The sequence below is a fragment of the Schistocerca nitens genome, chromosome 8 (assembly GCF_023898315.1).
Source record: "Schistocerca nitens isolate TAMUIC-IGC-003100 chromosome 8, iqSchNite1.1, whole genome shotgun sequence".
NCBI lineage: Eukaryota > Metazoa > Arthropoda > Insecta > Orthoptera > Acrididae > Schistocerca > Schistocerca nitens.
In genome coordinates this window covers 84,466,937-84,489,221 of record NC_064621.1, presented here as the reverse complement: position 1 = coordinate 84,489,221, position 22,285 = coordinate 84,466,937, and the positions used below count along the sequence as shown (strand labels likewise).

At 38.0% G+C, this 22,285-nt stretch overlaps 1 protein-coding gene across 3 annotated transcripts in view; it reads right to left on the bottom strand.

Moving 5' to 3' along the window:
• LOC126198654 (phosphatidylinositol 4-phosphate 3-kinase C2 domain-containing subunit alpha) overlaps positions 1–22,285 on the bottom strand; it is a 266,382-nt gene that overhangs the window by 209,337 nt on the left and 34,760 nt on the right. For all 3 annotated transcript variants that reach the window (XM_049935126.1, XM_049935125.1, XM_049935124.1), the window contains 3 exons: positions 15,370–16,242; positions 193–419; positions 3–111 (listed from right to left, as the gene is read on the bottom strand). In XM_049935126.1, the coding sequence (XP_049791083.1) occupies positions 3–111; positions 193–419; positions 15,370–16,242 (1,209 nt within the window). The remainder of the gene's footprint in view (positions 1–2; positions 112–192; positions 420–15,369; positions 16,243–22,285) is intronic.

The window sequence follows — 22,285 nt, the reverse complement described above, 5'->3', positions numbered from 1 at the left end:
ACATCGGAGTTTTTTAACCATATTATGGAAGGCCAATAGTTCCGAATTTTGATGTACTGTACTGCACTTTCTTACTCTGACATTTTCGTACAGTCGACTTTTTGTCTTTGTCTGAAAAATGAAAAGCACTTAAATAGAACTAAGAATTAAATTACTTCAGCAAATTAAAAAAAAATTACAAACAGGAAATACCCTTCTTTCAAGAGAGGACCTTCTCCTTTCAATTGTACTCCAGGCAGCTGAGCTACGTGGTGGCAGTGGTGGTGGTGTTGTGACTGTAGCTGGGGCCTTCTCTTTCACAACAGCTGCATATACTGGATCTGACTGAGAGCCATCACATGATGGAGCATGCATGTAGTCGAAAGGATCATAAGCGTCATAATAGCTGCCCGAACATTGTGACTCTGTATCGTCCACCACTGCAGAAATTTAAATTACCAGTTTACATAATATTGTACATAAAATTGAGCACACAAATACATCACTCGTACCGTTTCTAACATTAGAACATGATTTAATGATTGATTAATAAGAACTCTTAGGCAACTGGTTCTCACCTTTTACATTATATGTTCTAGAATTCTCTTATTTCTCTTATTATTTCTCTCTTAATATACAACTTACCGCCCATTTGTCTTTCTATTGTACTGCACTACCAAGTGCTGTAACATCATTATTGGTTATAAAGAAACAGCTTGAGTTAAGGATTCAAGCTACCTGTCTTCATAGGCAACTACAGCAAACCAAATGTTTTCCTTCCATTTTTACATGTATCTTCAGTTATTATGAGAGGCACAAGAAAGTAAAGGAAAGAATAACTCCCATCTATGGCATGGACAAAGCAATGAGGCGCTAGCTCGGACAGGGCAAGGATGTGGAAGAAAATCAGCTATGTTCATTTCAAAGCAACCATCCTGGCATTTATATTATGTTAGGGGAACCACAGACCACATAAGACTCTGCAACTTCAAGAGAATTTTAGGCTCTCTAGTCCACCTTGCAACACCTCCCTAGTTGTCATAGGCCAAATAGAACAGAACCTTAAGCTTTCCTCTCTATAACTAGTGTTCTTTACATTTTCTCAATGATGGGCCTCTACTGCATGATATGCAACTTATAAATTCATTTTCTTTGAAGAATCACAATTGTTATATAAAAACAAGTACAATTTGCAGCACATATTATCTTTTTTTGGATTTTACATAGATATGGTCTGCAGATCTGGCTACTGTGGAACAAGTCACAGTTTCCAACACTGATATATCTAGTAGTACTGTATGAAGTGTCTTGCAAGCTAAGGCCAGCTGCAGCAAACAGAGCAGATGGTCATCTGACCAAACAGATGCTGCTAGTGGATGTGGAGTTACCAATCAGTTTGCTCCAAATGAGTATATGAGTATTTCGAATACAGTCATAGCAGACTACGAGAAAACAGAGATGGTACTCATTTGATGAAAAAGAGGGAACGAAGCAGTGTACTTTAAGTGATCCATATGAAAGTATCTTCTTCGAGAATAGATTGCATGTATAATGGCAAAACTTTTGTGTTATGTGTGGCTTGATGGCTCAGTAAACAACAACCAGATTACAAATCCAAAGACCTGAAAATTTTTTCCTGTCACCACTTCTTCCAACTCTGGTGTTAATTTGTTAACTTGAAAAATACTCAATTGCACTGTAGTACAGAGTTAATTCTAAATAGTAGTTTCCCCTATAGCTGGATAGATAAATCAATTAGGTCACAAGAAAGCACTGTCTCCACGCCTGCAATGGGTGTTTCACTAGGAAAATCAGTCACAATACAAGGAACACCAATAATTTTCATGTACACTTTGCCTCCTTATCTAAGGTTCAGAATAGGATCATGGGCTCCTGTCCAATATAAAGCATGAAATTGGAAATTCTTACCAACTGAAAAGAAAATTAAAATCTTATCTTATTAGCGGCTCTTTCTACATATTATACGAATATCTATACTCTCAGACTGAAATGTTTTGGTAGCTAGATGGCAAGTAAATGGGTGTTTATAAAGCTGCCTAACAAGTAAGACATTAAATAGTACTCAGTGTTTACCGACGTAGATACATATTTTCTAAGAAAAATGTCATTGTAGTCAAATATTATAGTACTAATAGCATGTAAATATCAGCTATTTACTTTAACTGAAGAGGCAGCAGCTTTTTTTCCCCCAAAAGTATAAACTTTCTTTTTAGTTTAATCAATTAAATTTAGATGTTATAAGTGTGACCAGAACTAACCTTTTCATGACCAGTGGGAAGTACAGTTCTCTCATTTTTGCTTTTGCTGTTAAGTCCAACAGTAATCAGTGTTCTCACTTCCAACTTGTGCTGCCCTCTTTTTACAGTGTATTAACTGTGAATTTGTCAAACTGGTGTGTAGAAGCTGTTGTTCATTTACAATGTTAGTCAACCAATGTAGCAGCACTGTTTCTGAGTGAAACAGAGCAATTATTTTAACAGCAACAGCTTTTTTTACTTTTTCTTTATTTCTTTAAACTCTGTGCTATTCTTTTGTGTGTGGAAAGAACTGCATTATATTTACCTACTTTTACATTTACCAAGGAGACATATAATGTCTGTATAAGCTAACTTTCACTGAAAATCACAGATATATTGCAGGATAAGGTAATGGGAACTATTTGTCATATTTTAAGGACTATAAGACTAACTTTTTTCTTTAAAAACTTGCCTCCAAAATTCATGTGCGTGTCATGCTCAAATTTAAAATAAAAATGTCCAGTGCGTGATTTAAAATTCCCGCCAGTCTAAAAAATGGCCTTATATTCGATGCCACAGGAAACCTATCCCTATCAGGCAACAATGGATTCAACTGGCAGCAGCACTGCTCCGATGCGGCAAGCATGAGCAGCAGGGATTCATAACCTTGCTAACACTGTCTCCCTCCCACCCTGCCATCACAAAACCCAGTACACTGCCTAACCTACGATCCATCACTACGGTCTACGGTGCCAGTGAACTGTAATTAAAAGTGATTTGTGGTATAGGTAACAGCACAATATTTTTGTTAGTAGCTAGTTCCATAACAGAAAAAAATAAAAAGCAGTCATATGATGTGAGCTACAAATTAGAAGTAATAGCATATGCAGAAATAGAAGACTGAATGCAAAATGGCCAAATCTAGATGATGATGATGATGATGATGATGATGATGATGATGATGATTTGAAATGGATTCAAGGTCACCTTCAAAAAGCCACTGGAATTAATACAACAATGATTCAAATAGATGCTCATAATGTAGCGCTACAGTGGAACTTAGAGACTTTAAGCATGAAGTTGGATGGTGCTACAGGTTTATGACGTATCATGGATATAGCATGTGAACCAAAACAAAAATATCTCGGGAAGTGCCACAAGATTAGGAAGAGAAAATATTATCTTTATATCACTTTGTTATTCAACACTGATAGAAAAACAGTGTGGAACTAAGCCAAATAGTGAATATGGATGAAACTCCTCTGACATTTGCTGTGCCAAGTAACAGAATTGTTTCCATGGAAGGTGCTAAAATTGTAACTATAAAAACAAGCAAACATGAAAAAATGCACAGAACTGTTCATAATGTGTAGTCTCTGACGGTCAGCGTCTTCATTAGTTAAAACTTCCGGGCTGAGAGGCCATGGTCGATCTGTGAAACTACTTCTTCCTGACATTTCATTGCCAACAGTGGGCAATATCTTCCGAGGTGAGTCAACGACTGGCTGCAGGCCGTGGAGGTCCTGATTATATAGAGCGCATAGTGGGCACCACCATACGTCACATGGGGCCAACTGTACATCTCTCTCTGACTAACGTCATTATTCTTGATTGAAGATAATCAGTTGTCACATCGTTGGTGCTGAGTCGACAGCCTTATCTTATCTAACTTTAAGCCTTCCTCTTTTCTATTAAAATTAGTGTGGTGTTTCTGAATTTCTGTAGCTTCCCTATACATATGTTCATAATAATGCGATGTCCTGGCTAGCACACTCATCTCGTTAAATTTTATTTCGCGATCACCGTATTTAAAAACATGTTCCGCTACAGCTGATTTGTCAGTATGTCCCAGTCAACAGTGCCTTTTTTCTTCGGTTAAGCAGGTATTGACACTTCTTTTCGTTGTTCCAATATAAACCTTCCCACAGCTACACAAATTTTATACACTCCAGGAGTTGCTAAGAGGTGTCGTGCGTCTTTCACTGATCTTCAAACACTCACTCACCTTCTTGGTGTGTCTAAAGATTGTATCAACTTGAAACTTGGCCAGAATTTTCCCAATACGGTCCGTAACATTGCAAATAAATGTAAGAAAAACTTTTCCAGCTGACAGTAGTTGTTGCTGATTGTTGTCAGACACTTTCCTTCTGGGATGAAGTACTCTATTTATTTTGTTGTCAGATTACCATTTTTCTTAAATTACCATTATGTTCATCTTGCAAATAAACTGGCTCACAGACCTTATTAGCTCTGTCCACCAATGTTTTAATGACACCCCTCTTCTGCCTGGGATGATGGTTCGACTCCTTATGGAGGTAATGGTTGGTATGTGCATCTTTTCTATACACTTTATGCCCTATAGAAAAGATACACATACTGACCGTTAGCTCCATAAGGTTTCAAACCATCATCCCAGGCAGAAGAGAGGTGTCAATAAAACAATGGTGGACAGAGCTAATGAGACCTGTGAGCCAGTTTATTTGCAATATAAACTAAATCATTTGCAAACAGCTTTTAAAAAAATAGATACGCTGTCAATGAGATAAATCAAGCACTTCATCCAGAAGAAAAGTGACACAATTCAGCAACAACAACTGTCAGCTGGAAAAGTTTTTCTTACATTTATTCGCAATGTTACGGACCGTATTTGGAAACTTTTGGTCAAGTTTCAAGTTGAAACAACCTTCAGACCCACCAAGAAGGTTAGTAAGTGTTTAAGATTGGCGAAAGACATACAATACCCCTTAGCAACTCCTGGGGTGTATAATATTCATGTAGCTGTGGGAAGGTTTATATTGGAACTACGAGAAGAAGTGTCAATACTTACTTAATCGAACACAAAAGGAACTGTCGACTGGGACATACCGACAAATCAGCTGTAACAGGATAGGTTTTTGAAGACGGTGATCACAAAATAAGATTTAACGAGAAGAGCGTGCTAGCCAGAACATCGCATTATTACACACATATGTATAGGGAAGCTATGAAGATTCAAAAACATTAACAGAAAAGAGGAAGGCTTATACTTATACAAGATATGGGGGTCGAATTTGCACCAATGATGTGACAATCAATTACCTTCAATCGAGAATAATGACGTTAGTCAGAGATAGATGTACAGTCGGCCCCAAGTGATGTTCAGTGGTGCCCTGTATGTGCTCTATACGATCAGGACCTCAATGGCCTGGCAGCCAGTCACTGACTCACCTTGGAAGATGTTGCCCGCAGTTGGCAACGAAACGTCAGAAAGATGATGTTTCGCAGATCGACCACAGCCTCTCAGCCCAGAAGTTTTAACTAATGCCACAAAACTGTTGTCCTTTCATCGTGTGCCGACAATACCAAACTTCATCCAATGATCATTTTCAACTGTGAAACAATGCCAAAATCTTTGGAAACACTGCCAGGTGTTGGTGTTCACTTACATGACAACAGTTGGATGGATGAGGCTGGAATGACATTATGAATTAACAGAGAAGGAAAGGTGCTTTATTGAAGGAGAGTTCTCTTTTTGAACTAGATCAGTTTAGTAGTCATTTGAAAAATTTTGAGAAAGAGAAATTGAAACAGGGAAATACAGAGATTTCTGTTGTTCCAGGAGGACTTATTTCATGATTGCAATCCCCTGATGTCATGATAAATAACCCATTTAAAGTGTATATAAGAGAGGAATGGAACAAATGAATAATGGATGAAACCCAACATGAATTCAAATAAAAAGGAGTTTTAAAATAATCTACAATTAAACAAGTATAGCAGAGGATAAAACAGTCATGGTCTAGTGTGAGAGAAGACACTTTTGTTAAAACTTTCAAGAAAAGCGGCTTAAGTAACATTCTTGATGAGTGAAGACCATCTTATACGTGAAGAGGAGAATGATGATGACAAAGAGGAAGAAGAAAATTCAGATGATTTTCAGGCATTTTTAATGGTCAGTTCAGTTACATAAACTGAATTTTTTTAAACATATAGCTTTGCATTCTAATAATAATAATAATAATAATAATAATAATAATAATGTCTGGTCATGGGTGAGTGAACCACGCGCGTGTGTGTGTGTGTGTGTGTGTGTGTGTGTGTGTGTGTGTGTGTGTGTGTGTGTGTTTTGGTGGATGGTGGCTGAGAGCTCATTTTTGTGACAGTCATTTCTACATCTACATCTATGTCTACACAGATACTCTGCAAATCACACTTAAGTGCCTGGCAGTGTGTTCATCAAACCATCTTCACAATAATTCTCTGTTGTTCTAGTCTCGAACAGCGCAAGTGCAAGCTCTGATTTCCCTTATTTTATTATAATGATTGTTTCTCCCTATGTAGGTCAGCATCGACAAAATATTTTCACATTCAGAGGAGAAAGTTGGTGTTTAAAATTTAGTGAGAAGATTCTGCTGCAGCGAGAAAAGCCTCTGTTTTAATGGTGTCCACCTCAAATCCTGTATAATGTCTGTGACACTCCCTCTTCTATTTCGCGATAATACAAAATGTGCTGCTGTTCTTTGAACTTTCTCTATGTAATCTGTTAATCCTACCTGATAAGGATCATGGACCATGCAGCAGTACTCTAAAAGAGGACAGATAAGCGTAGTATAGGCAGCCTCTTTAGTAGATCTTTCACATTTTGTAAGTGTTCTGCCAATAAAATGTAATCTCTGGTTTGCCTTCCCCACAACATTTTCTGTGTGTTCTTTTCAATTTAAATAATTTGTAATTCCTAGGTATTTAGTTGAATTTGTGCCCTTTAGATTTGACTGATTTATTGTGTAACCACAGATTCTTTTTAGCACTCATGTGGATGTCCTCACACTTTTCTTCATTTAGGGTCAACTGCCAATTTTTGCACCATTCAGATAGATTTTCCAAGTCATTTTGCAATTTTTTGATCTTCTGATGATTTTTCTAGTCAATAAATGACAGGACTGTCTGCAAACAACTTAAGATGGCTGCTCAGATTGTCTTCTAAATTGTTTATATACGTAAGGAACACTACCTTGGGGAATACCAGAAATCACTTCTGTTTTACTTGATGACTTTCCGTCAATAACTATGAACTGTGACTTCTCTGGCAGGAAATCACAAATCCAGTCACGTAACTGAGATGATATTCCATAAGCACACAATTCAACTACAAGCCACTTGTGTAGTATAGTGTCAAAACCCTTTTGGAAATCTAGAAATATGGAATCAATTAGAAATTCCTTGTCAATAGCTCCCAAATATCGCGTGTGTGAAGAACTAGTTGTGTTTCACAAGAATGATGTTTTCTAAATCTGTGGTGAATGTGTGTCATTAGACTGTTCTTTTCAGGGTTATTCATAATGTTCAAACACTGTATATGTTCAAAAATCCTGCTGCTTATCGATGTTAATGATATGGGCCTGCAATTTCGTGGATTACTCCTACTACCTTTCTTGATATTTGTGTGACCTGTGCTACTTTACAGTCTTTGGGTGCGGATCTTTCGTCGAGCGAATGGTTGTATATGATTGTTAAGTATGGAGCTAATGCATCAGCATACTCCGAAAGGAACCTAATTGGTACACATTCTGGATCAGAAAACTTGCTTTTAGTACGCGATTCAAGTTGCTTCACTACTTCACGGATATACACCTCTAAGTTACTCATGTTGGCAGCAGTTCTTGATTCAGATCCCGAAATATTTACTTCATCTTCTCTGAAGAAGGAATTTGAAAGCCTGTATTTAGTAACTCTGCTTTTGCAGCACTGTTGTTGATAATATTTCCATTACTACTGCCCAGAGAAGACACTATCTTGCCTCTAGTATACTGCACATACAACCGGTATCTCTTTGGAGTTTCTGCCAGGTTTTGAGATAAAGTTTCATGGTGCAAACGATTATAAGCATCTCGCATTAATGCCCATGGCAAATTTCAAACTTCTGTAAAAAATCACCAATCTTGGAGATTTTGCATTTGTTTAAATTTGGCACACTTTTTTCATTGTTTCTGCAACAGCGTTCTGGTCTGTTTTGTGTACCAAGGTGAGTCAGCTCCATCATTTTTTAATATCTTTGGTATAAATATCTCAATTGCTGTCAATACTATTTCTTTGAATTCAAGCCAAATTTGGTCTACATTTATATTGTTATTTTGGAAGGAGTAGAGATTGTGTCTCACGTAGGTGTGTTTTAAATTTTTATCTGCTTTTTAGAATACATATATTTTTCATTTATTTTTGAAGGATTTGGGGGTTACAATATTCAATCTCACTACGACAACCCTTTGTTCACTAATCCCTGTATCCATTTTGATGCTTGTTATTGGCACAGGTTTATTTGCTGCTAAGAGGTCACGTGTGTTTTCACAAATGTTTACTGTCCGCAGGGGCTCATGAACTAACTGCTCATAATAATTTTCAGAGAATGCATTTAGCACAATTTCGGACGATGATTTATGCGTACCTCTGGGTTTAAACATGTATTTTCACCGACACACAGAGTAAATTAAAGTCAGCAAGCTAAATGTCTGAAACTAACTTAAGTTTTCCTTGAATCTTTCATCAATTGTATCATCTGTGTTGGGAGGTCAGTAAAAAGATCCAGTTATCATTTTATTCCAGTTGGCAAGAATGACCTCTGCCCATACTAACTCCGAAGAACTATCAGCTTCAATTTTGCTACAAGATAAACTACTTCTAACAGCAACAAACACGCCACCGCTGACTGTGTTTACCTATGCTTTCCCAACACAGTTAGGTTCTTCACAAAAACTTCGGCTGAACTTATCTGCAACTTTAACCTGCTTTCAGCGCCTGTAACGATTTGAGTATCAGTGCTTTGTATTAGCGCTTGGAACTCTGGTACTTTCCCAAGACAGCTACAACAGTTTACAACTGTTATACTGATGGTTCCTGTATCTATGTTCTTCCTAAGTACAACCTACACCCTTTGAGATGTAAGCTCTTTTTGCATTTCCCTGAGACCCTCTAACCTAAAAGTGTTCAGCTATGGAATGAATGTGGTGTCTAATGTATATATCTCACTGTTTAGAATGACTGGACTGACGCCAGACAAATTTCTCAGAATTTTGCACTGCTTCTCATAAGATGTAGAAGGTTCAGGTTTTGACACTGACTCCAGTTCTGATAAAGATATCAATTCACTGGGCACACTTGACAAACCTGAATGAAATTAATGATAACATTATTATACCACATAATGATGATTTTGATTCAACAATAGCACATGGAGAAATGGGAATCATGGCTCTTCGTCATCCAAGTGTATTGAACTTGATCCCAGAAAGAGCTATTTCCACATTTTCTCCTAGTGTTAACACATGGAGTGAGAATATTTCTTATATCGAAAAATCTTCCAGTAAAATTAGAAGAAAGTAGAGAAAATGTGGCTAATCTCACCAACTCTGATAATGAAATAATATATTTCCAATCTTTATTTACAAAGGATCTGTTGCTATACATTTGCAATCAAGCAAACTTATATGTCAAACAGGAAACGTGTGTGGTGAGGTCAAGAAAGAAAACAAGTAAGGTAACTTCCAACTGGCAGGACATCACCATTGCTGAGGTAAAAATTTCAATGGGAATGCTTATTTTGATGGTTATATACCAGTTTCAACTCAAATCATTGGAATACTGATCCTATCCATTGTGTACCTGTTATCTCCTCAGTGATGACAAAGCATCAATACAAAAAACTTGTTGAGAATCTGCATTGCAATGACAGCAGCACATGTCAAGACAGTACAACTGGGATATGATATGCTGCACAAATCCAACCTGTCATAGGGGCTCTGTATGAAGGGTACAAACCACGATGTTTTGGCAGTTGACAAATGTACAGTGGCCTTCAAGGGATGTTCAACACTAAAACAATATATGCCAAACAAACCAGTCAAGTATGGCTATAAAGCGTAGTGCCTAGCTGACGCACATACTAGGTACATTATAAACTTACACACCTACATTGGAAAAAAAAGAAAGATGATGGGTCTGAATTTTCGCTGACGAAAGATTACATGCTTACACTAATAAATTTAATGGTTGGAAGCAAAAGTCTGCTGGTATTTGCTCATAATTTTACAACATATCAAATAATGGAAGAGCTACAGTCTCATTATCCTTTAAGGCTATGGAACTATTGTTCAAACAGGAAGGATTTGCCAGACATGCTGAAAAAATTAGGACGTTAGCAGAGGAGAATCTGAATTTGCTGTTGGGTCATGCACTACAGCAGTCAAGTGGCACGATAGTCAACCTCTGCATATATTATCAAATAACAATATTCCAAAAACATCAATGCTTTGCGAATGAATAAAGATGGTAGCAGCAGTGAAGTATTCTGCTACTTTGACTGTGGCAGAGTTTAATAAAATAATGAGAGGAATTTATAGATCTGATCAGCTGTGGGGATTGTACACTGTAGGCAAACCTACATTTCTAGCATTTGTAGACTTAGAGAAAGCTTTTGACAATGTTGACTGGAATACTCTATTTCAAATTCTAAAGGTGGCAGAGGTAAAATACAGGGAGCGAAATGCTATTTACAATTTGTACAGAAACCAGATGGCAGTTATAAGAGTCGAGGGGCATGAAAGGGAAGAAGCAGCGGTTGGGAAGGGAGTGAGACAGGGTTGTAGCCTCTCCCTGATGTTATTCAATCTGTATATTGAGCAAGCAGTAAAGGAAACAAAAGAAAAATTTGGAATAGGTATTAAAATCCATAGAAAAGAAACAAAAACTGAGATTCACCGATGACATTGTAATTCTGTCAGAGACAGCAAAGGACTTGGAAGAGCAGTTGAACGGAATGGACAGTGTCTTGAAAGGAGGATATAAGATGAACATCAACAAAAGCAAAACGAGGATCATGGAATGTAGTCTAATTAAGTCGGGTGATGCTGAGGGAATTATATTAGGAAACGAGACCCTTAAAGTAGTAAATGAGTTTTGCTATTTGGGGAGCAAAATAACTGATGATGGTCAAAGCAGAGAAGATATCAAATGTAGACTGGCAATGGCAAGGGAAGCGTTTCTCAAGAAGAGAAATTTGTTAACATCTGTATAGATTTGTCAGGAAGTCGTTTCTGGAAGTATTTGTATGGAGTGTAGCCATGTATGGAAGTGAAACATGGACGATAAATAGTTTGGACAAGAAGAGAATAGAAGCTTTCGAAATGTGGTGCTACAGAAGAATGCTGAAGATTAGATGGGTAGATCACATAACTAATGAGGAGGTATTGAATAGGATTGGGGAGAAGAGGAGTTTGTGGCACAAATTGACAAGAAGGAGGGACCGGTTGGTAGGACATGTTCTGAGGCATCAAGGGATCACAAATTTAGCATTGGAGGGCAGCGTGGAGGATAAAAATCGTAGAGTGAGACCAAGAGATGAATACACTAAGCAGATTCAGAAGGATGTAGGTTGCAGTAAGTACTGGGAGATGATGAAGCTTGCACAGGACAGAGTAGCATGGAGAGCTGCAACAAAACAGTCTCAGGACTGAAGACCGCAACAACAACAACGACAACAACAACAACAACGTCATCATCCACTGAAGTGGTGGCAGAAACTGTTTTTCTTTCTAATAGATTTGGCAGTTGTTAATTCCTGCATGAGGCATTTATGGAAGCTTGAGAAGGCTTCTCAAGTCTTAAAGAGGACACTAGATTTCCAAACACTGAAAAGATGCATGTCTGGAGTTCCAGATGAAGTTTGTCTGCAGAAGTTGGAACCCACTTGCCCAAGAAAGGTGACACAAACAGAGGATGCAGCAGAAAGAACAAAGAAAAAAGAATGAATATGTGCAGCAGCTATCATATGCCATTATGTATAAAATATGCTTCTCTAAGTTCCACGCTACATCACCTTAGTCAACTCAAAGAACTACAGAAATTAATACATGTGAAAGTAATATTAAAGTTGTTTTTTGTCCTTAAAAATAAGCAACAACATTTTTTTTGAAATTCCTGAGTTGAGTTACTCCACAGTTGAGTGGAAAGAATAGTCCCCACTAATTTTTTCCTACCTTTGGGCTAATATGCCACTTTCAAGATTTAAACTACATTTTTTGTGAGTGGTTTATTAGGCTAATAAAGTGCTCATAAGAAGTCCATAAGTTCTGTAATTAATTTAGTCATGAAAGAGTTAAGCATTATTGTGGAAATTTATTGTTAATGGAGTATATAGATTGAGCTACGATTTTGCTCACTTTTATTAAAGTTTAACTACCGTATTTACTCGAATCTAAGCCGCACTTTTTTTCCGGTTTTTGCAATCCAAAAAACCACCTGCGGCTTAGAATCGAGTGCAAAGTAAGTGGAAGTTCTGAAAAATGTTGGTAGGTGCTGCCACAACTAACTTCTGCCGTTGAATATATGTAGCGCTACACAGGCATGCTTTGCAGGCACAAAGATAAATACTGGCGCCAAAACCTCTGTGTCAGTAAATAAATTAAAAGAAAAGGTAGAAGAATGTAAACATTATGCCATATATTCTTTCATGTTTGCTGCTATCTCATTTAAATCCTGTCTGCCTAATCAACTATGAAACTAGAGTGAGACAACAGCGAACACGGAAGAATATACATATCATGTCATGTTTATATTCGTGTTATTCTTATGCTGAATAGTGATACAGTCAGAAATGAAGCACGGCAACTGACTAGATTTTTAAATCTAAGATGACTAATTTCTGTGCAGAATGTAATGTACTAAAGAGGCGTCTGCAAAGATTTACAAACAGAGAAAAATTTTCGCTAAACTCTCGTTCCGAACATCTTCTATCATACGTAGTTTATTATTTGGTTCTTGTTGATCATTATCAAAGAAAGCAGCAGTGTAAGTAACAACAAATAGCAGTCTCTTGCCATTGTTTTGCTTATGAGACAATTCTTTAATTGTATGCCGTGGTAACGCACACAAAAGCAAGCCATGCCGCAGGCGGCGACAGGTTCTAAACACTCATTATCAGAATACGACAAACAATGCACGACACTGTACAGTAATGTATTTTGAGCTTAGAGTGACGTGAACATATATAACAAAGAACGTCACTTATCAAATCAAAGCAAAACAAGCAATCGATTCTAACACATGAAAAAGGAAGGGTACCCATATAAATACGGACGGAGCGCCTGACACATAGCAATGGCTACTTGGTAAAGCTTAACTGTTAAGCTTATGACTCGAACCAAACTACTGTAGCTGTATCTTCATCCATTCGACCTAAATTGTGTCTCTTGTTACAATGGAACAACTTTGTTTCGATTTGGAGGTGCGGTCTAAAACTTTTCTCTCCCCTTGAATTTTGAGTCTCAAATTTCAGGTGCGGCTTAGATTCGGAAAAATTAATTTTCCTTGATTTCGAGTATCATTTTTCAGATGCGGCTTAGATTAGAGTACGGCTTAGATTCGAGTAAATACGGTAGGTTATTCCACATCCCTGTGGGTTCCCTTCCTCGATGGGATCTACAGAACATAAAGAATGAATGAAATCCAATTACAAACAAAATGAATGTCCTAAATCAGTATATGTGTACTGGGATTCCAACCTAACCCCCTATGAACAGAATATATACAGTAAATACCAATTTGACAAAGTGACATTTTACCTTCATTATGCTGTAATTAGTAGAAAAGAATCTACACATTTTGTGTCAGAGATATACAACAATTGCAGAATAAACAAGGAAAATGTCACTAATTTTATACTACTAGTGCCCCTTAGTTATACGATGAATAGTCATTTCAGTTTTTGTAAGGAAACACTTCCACTAAACAGAATTAGAGTACATTATATACACTGAAGCTCCAAAGAAACTGGTATAGGCATGCATATTCTAATAGAGAGATATGTAAACAGGCTCAATGTGGCGCTGCAGTCAGCAACGCCTGTATAAAACGACAAGTGTCTGGCACAGTTATTAGATTGATTACCACTGCTACAATGGCAGGTTATCAAGATTTAAGTGAGTTCAAATGTTGTGTCGGCGCATGGAAAATGGGACACAGCATTTCTGATGTAGTGATGACGTGGGGATTTTCCCATACAACCATTTCACAAGTGTACCGTCACTATCAGGAATCTGGTAAAATATCAATCTCCGACATGACTGCAGCTGGAAAAAGATCTTGCAAGGACTGGACCAACAACGACTGAAGAGAATCGTTCAACATGACAGAACTTCAACACTTCTACAAACTGCTGCAGATTTCAATGCTAGGCCACCAACAAGCATCAGCGAGTGAAACATTAAATGAAACATCATCGATATGGGCTTTCGGAACTGGAGGTTCACTCGTGTGCTCTTGATGACTGCACAACACAAAGCTTTACATCTCACCCAGCCCCATCAACACCAACATTGGACTGTTGATGACTGGAAACATATTGCCTGGTCAGATGAGTCTAGTCTCAAATTATATTGAGTGGATGGACATGTACGAGTATGGAGACAACCTAATGAATCCATGAACTGTATGTCAGCAGGAGACTGTTCAAGCTGGTGGAGGCTCTGTAATGGTGTGGAACGTGTGCAGTTTGAGTGATATGGGATCCTTGATATGTCTCAATACAACTCTAAGATGTGACATGTACGTAAGCATCCTGTCTGATCAACTGCATCCATTCATGTCCATTGTGCACTCAGACAGACTTGGGCAATTCCAGCAGGACAATGCGACACGCCACTTACACAGAATTGTTGCAGAGTAGCTGCATGAACACTCTTCTGAGTTTAAACACTTCCGCTGGCCACCAAACGGCCCAGACATGAACACTACTGAGTATATCTAGGATGCCACGCAACACGCTGTTCAGAAGAGATCTCCACCTCCTCGAACTCTTACAGATTTATGGACAGCTCTGCAGGATTCATGGTGTCAGTTCTCTCCAGTACTACTTCAGACATTAGTCGAGTCCATGCCACGTCATGTTGCGGCACTTTTGCGTGCTCGCGGGGGTCCTACAAAATATTAGGCAAGTGTGTCAGTTTCTTTGGCTCTTCAGTGTACAATTGAATAAGCTATTTTAGTGTTAAACCATACTTCAACTGGACACAATAGCAGAAACATATTCAGTTTAGAGATTTACAGAAAAATTATTCCACCAAACTTTTCTTCAATAGTTTATAAACTGTAAATTATTACTTACCATTTTTTGAATCAGCACCTGACATATCTGTTTCAGAAGTTCTGTTGAATTCATTATACTTGCCATGAACATCACTTGATAATAATGGGTCAAATGCTTCAAGGACACTAACTCTCACTAATGTTTTGTCTACAGATTCCTCTTCCTTGCTGTCATATGACTGGAGGTCAATTAAGTTACTATTGTCTTTCTTCTCTATGACCTTCAGAACATTGAAATTTGATGAATCTCCAGTTCCTGACACACCTTTATGGACACCGGGTACTGCTTGAGAGAAAGTTCGCACTGGATCAAACACTTGCTGCACAGAGAAATCTGACTTGTTTACTACAGGAATGACTGTGTTATAAACAGGGCTATCTTCAGATAATGCTGTTCTGTAGGAAAAACCAAGAAACCCTGACCTTGGCTGTAAATGGCTTTGTTGCTGAGGTGAGTGTTGCAAAGGGTGATACGAATGTATAGTATCTGCTTTAGAACCACTTTTTGGATATCCATGCTGAATGGATGGTACAAAAGGTGATGATACACTCGATGATGAAGACAGTCTCATCTGCGGAACAGCACTCTGGCTACGTTCGAAGCTAGGCCGGTCGGTGTCCGACACCAGAGATTCGAGATCGAGACCGCAGCTACTTCGATCTGGAGGCGATGGGCTGCTAAATGATATCAGGTCCTGTGAATCACTCCTGTCATCCACTGAAGAGTTAGTTGTGCTGTTACGACGCTGTACTGCAGGGGGAGGCGGTGGCAATCTTGGCACTCGGGGCCGACCGGTGTTGAAGGAGCCAGGCCGAGGCCGTGACTTTATCTCTGTACATTCCATTTGCTGCACTGGAATTCCATCAGCAGTTGGTACCGTAAGTTCAGTTTCTGAAAAATCACACACAAAACAAAATAAAATTATTGCCATTTGATGAGGATCCAGAAACACATTACTGAACTATAAGTGTAATAGTAATGAAGTGAGTACCAGAAAACTGTACTGAACACCGGATATCTGACAGTAAAAAATATTCAGTATTATATTAACTTTCTTTTGTTTCATCCACACCAATTTAAAAGATCTGTTTATACCACAATCTAAAAAAAAATGCTATACAAACTTGTTCAGTTTTTTTACCTTCTGTTTTCTGTCACTGCTGATTTCTACAAATACACCTTTGATTCTATAACTTCAATATTTTCTTCTTCAACATTATCTTTGTTTCAGCTGATCCTAACATAGAGTGTATGTATCCAACAGTAAATTCAATTTAATACACAGGATAAAATTTGGAAGACTTGTGATTTTATAGCAACAGTTTTCCAGACCAATAGGGAATTGTTCTATTGCTCTGTTTCTATTAATCTTAACAATACCCAGAATCTAATGCATTAACTCAGCCTCAAGCACAGGGAAGCTTTCAAATTTAAAGGACAATGCAATAACAGTAAACCTTTTAAGTTCTATAAAATCTGCAGGGCAACACTTAACACAGAGAAACTGCAATGTTATCCAGCAGCTAGGAAGGGAGTAAGCATGAAATGTTAGTCTCACTCCATAAAGGTAGGAAGAAAAGTTATTATATAAGAAATTATTTTAGTAAATATTAAAATACTCAGGTAAGACCTGGTTAACAATGAATATATCAGAGATTTACAATTCAAGAACTAGCAGTGAGCTGAGAAAATACAAAAATAAAGACCATGTGAAGCTGAAACAGCACAATTTACACAAATGGAAGGATTGTAATTAATAAAACTGAACAGGAATAACAAGCTAACAGGGAAAATGTTCTAACACAGAGAGAACTCTTCAAGGAAAAGGAGAGTTTCTTAGAGTCAATTACACTTGTTAAGAACCATTTTGAATGACAGACGCAAGCTGTCATCTCCTAAATATAGGAAACTGAAGTGTCTGTAATTATGATGAATGCCATTACCGTTACTTCACAAGCAAGCTTAAGGGGCTACATTTAACAATGAAAATAGTGACTACGAAACACACAAAATCAGAGACCAATTGTGTCTAGTAATAGTAGTAGTAATAATAATAATAATAATAATTATAATAAAAGTAAATGGTTTTAAATAAATACTGAGTTTTACTACATACAAGTGGGCAAATTTTAAGAAAGCTACAATGCATTTATGGCCTCCAAATACATTTAAAAATAGCTGCTAATACTGTAGGGTGGGAAAATATTCTCAAAATACTGAGTCGAAGTACGGCATATCGACAAGATACCTGAAATGTTACTTTGAAAGTCGCTATCAGTTTATGGTAATATCTTCCAATGCAAAAAGTTACGTAACAACTGGATGGTCTATGCACATTGAACTATGAGAAAACTTTCATCACTGTTATCCTCTTTCAATCCACCACACTGCACACCGCTGGCATCTGTGAACTTTGTGTACCCTGTATAAGGTCATAAATTATTTAAATACTTCATATTCCATTGGACACTTATCACATTATACATCAGTATAAGACACAATGTAAATGAATGCTCCAAAATTAGCTGCAATAAGGAAATATATTTTTAATATTTTACACAAAAGGCCTGTTTTGGCTAATTGCCAATATTAAGTGATGTCTAGCTGGAAGGGATGACCATATTTCATTTATAGCATATTTTTTCTGTCATGTCTTTGTAAGTAAAATACTTTTTATAGTTACAAAATGTAAAAAAAGTATGTTTTTGTCAGTAAAGAACTGTCAACATTGAACTGTCAAAAAATCTGACAAAAACTTATATTTTCATGTTTCAAACAATGGAAACTCCCGGTAGGAATATCAGCAATATAAGAAAAGATAAATTGCTACATATCATAAAGAAGACACGTCAAGTTGCAGACAGGCACAATTAAAAGACACTCTCATATAGCTTTTGGCCACAGTTTTCATCTCTCTCTCTCTCTCTCTCTCTCTCTCTCTCTCTCTCTCTCTCTCTCGCACACACACACACACACACACACACACACACACACACACACAGGGAGAAACACAGCTCAATATACATTTGAAAGATGCATGAACAAATTACGAAACACAAAACATTTTGTTATACGCATTGCTTTGGCAACTGCAAGTAAGAAATAATAAGTTACCTACATGGTAAATATAATATACTACTTTCTGAAGGAACTGGTTTATAATGGTCAACTAACGGTTCAAATGGCTCTGAGCACTATGGGACTTAACTTCTGAGGTCATCAGTCCCCTAGAACTTAGAACTAGTTAAACCTAACTAACCTAAGGACATCACACACATCCATGCCAGAGGCAGGATTCGAACCTGCGACCGTAGTGATCACGCGGTTCCAGACTGTAGCGCCTAGAACCACTCTGCCACCCCAGCCGGCGTCAACTAACGAAGAACATATTTTATGAAGGAAGTGGTGAATGATATTTCAGACTAGCAAAATGGTGAGGTGTCACATAGAAACCTTCTAGTTAATGTGACAGCCTAAACATGTAAGATGCAGGAAACAGACAACCTCTTGTCACCAAAATTTTCAAATATCATGCAATGAATTCCAACAGAGAACAACATTTACATTATAATATGGTGCATTACACCACAAAGATGGAATATTAACAGTGAGACAGATTTTGGAGAGAGGAATCAAACTATCTGAAATGAATAACAGTGATAATAATCAATATATGTAACTCGATAGATTTAAAATAATAATAATAATAATAATAATAATAATAATAATAATATCTACTCATCAAGTGGCAGCAGGAAAACACACACACATATAACAGACGGTTATACTTATGCAAGCCCCTCCAAGCTGCCTCCTCCTTAAGCAGAAGGATTGAAGGAGAAGGAAGAGGGATGAAGGAAAAGGACTGGAAAGGTTTAGGAAAAGTGGTAGACTTTGGAGAAGTCACACAGAACTGCAGGTCAGGGAAGGCTTACTGGATGGGTTGAGAAGGAAAGACTGATTGTTGGGAACTGCATCAGATGGTATACAAGATGGCTCAATTAACAGGTGGCTCTCCCTTTTATAGCATATGTTTTGCCAGTTACAGTGCTGGTATAGGTGGTGGTAGGAGGGTGCATGGGGCAAGTCTTGCAGCAGCGGCAGTCACAGGGATACGAGAAACAGCGCAGGGAGAGGGGTGCAAAGGAGCATACAGTCTGACAATAATATTGCGGAGATTGGGAGGGCGACAAAAAGCTATTCTATGTGTGATGGGCAAAATCTCCGACAGAATTCCACGGCACAATTTTAGGAAGTCGCCTTCTCGAAATAGCTGATTAATACATTCAAGACCAGGATACTATGGAGTGACATGTGGTGTGCCCCAGAGTTGTTTTTTGGAGGGATCAGCAAAACCAAGATTGGATGTGATGGTCTGAGAAATCTGCTTTTGAAATAGACTGGTAGGGTAATTATGTCCAGTGAAGGCTGAGGTGAGAATGGTGGTGTATTGCTGTAAAGAGTCTGCATATGAACACCTACGTTTGCCTCAAAACCCTAGGCTGCATGGGAGGGAACATTTGACATGGAAAGCATGGCAACTGTCAAAATGTAAGTAGTGTTGTTTGTAAGCAGGTTTAATGTGGACAGATGTGTGTAGCTGACTTTTGGTGAGGACGAGATCAACATCAAGGAAAGTGTCACGGGATTCAGAATAGGACCTTGTGAAATTTAGTTGGGAGAAGGTATTTAGGGGTTCTAGGAATTTTAACTGGTCAGCCTCACCGTGAGTCCATATGGCAAAAATGTCATCAATGTATCTAAACCAAACCAGGGACTGAAAGGTTATGGATCCCAGGAAAGCCCCTCCAAGCGAGCCATGAAAAGGTTACTGCAGGAAGGAACCATCCTGGTTCCCATGGCCTTACCCTTCTCCAAAATGTACCACATTTCCTAAACCTCTCCAGTCCTCTTCCTTCCCATTCAACCCTTCTGCTGGAAGGAGCCACTGGCTCTGAAAGCTTAACCTCCTTTCACATGTGTTTTCCTGCCACTGTTTGGTGAGAGACTTTATGTTCGCAATTACATTATATTGTCAAAAATTAATTATTTCTGTTATTATATTAGCCCTGTGGCCATCATTGTTTCTTATGTTACCCTCTTGTCAGTTATCTGTTTTCTACCTCATGTACTAGCCTGTTTGTTTATTTATCTATATCACCACGATTAATCAATGCTTTGCCCCTAAATCTTTTCTAGTACTGACTTCTGTGCACTTAGATGGGTCCATTATAACTTATGAATTTACATATAGAAATTTGTTTACAGTTCACTACACTGAAGGGCCTTCTCCCACTCGTCTTTTTTCGACAATTTATTCAGAAATCTGACAACTATTTTCTTTCCTACCCTCCACTTACCTTGTTTATACGTAATTCTTTTACGTTTCTGTGTATTTGTTTTTTCCAAACTGCTCTGACTTACTGCCATCTCCTAGATTACTTTATTTGCCAAGGAAAGTAGTTTACATTTTCTTTTCTGACTTTCTCTTTCTGTTTACCCAGTTTTTAAAATTTTGTCTCTTTTCATGACTTTGCTTGTTGATTTTTTGTTTTCCAGTCTTTTTTCGTATCATATAGACCACTTTTCTGGTGGGAAATTCTCACCCACTCATTAACTCTTGTTAAAAAGAGGCTGTTATCATTTTTTGTACCAATTTTTCTGACTTTTTTCCCTGCTTTTCTTCCATTTTTCTATCTTTTCTACCCTCTGCTTGTCTTTTTTGCCACTCTCACCATTTCTAACACTCAAAACTCTCCTCTCTTGCCATGATGAATCTTATCACATATTACATCAATTTTTTTTAACCACGCTTTTGCACTGTTAAAACTGAGGTCCCACATATTGTTTCTTGATCCTGCTTGTGTATTGGAGTTACTCCCAAAGGCATAACGTTGAAAGTTCCTGTTTCTAATTGTAATCCTACTCTACATCATGCACTTTTACAGTTTCAAATATAGGGTTATTCTAAATGATGGACTCATTTTCAAAAATTTATATGTATTCAAGTACAAATCCAAAATGAGCAAGCTTTATACCAATGAAAAGAAGAAGTTTCAATGTATTTGGCGGGTGGTGATTGTTTCAAAAGTGGCCAGTATAGTTCATGTGGCAATAGGGTCGTCATTCCGTTTCAATGTCAGTTGCGAGTGATATGGTGACCTGTGGGGCAGAGTTCACAAAAAGAGTGTCACAAATTGCAGTGCAACGGGCATTTCATGCTAAATTCAGTATTCAACCACCAACTCGCAAAAGCATTAGCTGTTGGTTTAAACAATTTAAATAGACTGGGGGTGTGTGAAAAGGAAAAAGCACAGGCTGACCACATGTCAGAGGATGATGTCCGACAGATTCAAGAAAATTGTGTGTGCAGTCCAAATAAGTCTACCAGTAGAACCAGTTAAGAACTTGGAATATCCCAACCGACTGTATGGAAAGTTCTGAGATGGCATTTGCTGTACAGGCCCTACCAATTACAAGTCGTGCAGGCTCTCAACCCCAATGACAAACATAAGCGTCTCGCATTTTGTGGTTATGAGCTAGCAAAGATAGAGGATAATGCATTTCTACAGCGTGTAATTTTTAGCAATGAAGTGACATTCCACCTTAGTGGAAAAGGCAACAGACACAATGTTCGCATATGGGGTTTGGAAAATCCACATTCACCACTGCAAGGAAGAGACTCACCGTAGATCAACATGTTCTGTGCTGTATCCTGTACAAAGGTTTATGGACCATTTTTCTTTGCGGAAAGAACTGTAACGGGAATCACGTAACTGGAAGTGTTGGAACAATGGCTGTTCCCTCAAATTATGGAAGATGCCCAGGACTTCATTTTCAAAGAGGATGGAGCTCCAACCCATTGGCACCGTGATGTACGAGGCTTTTTGAATGACTCCCTACCTCAGCGCTGGATCAGTTGCAGGGGACCTGT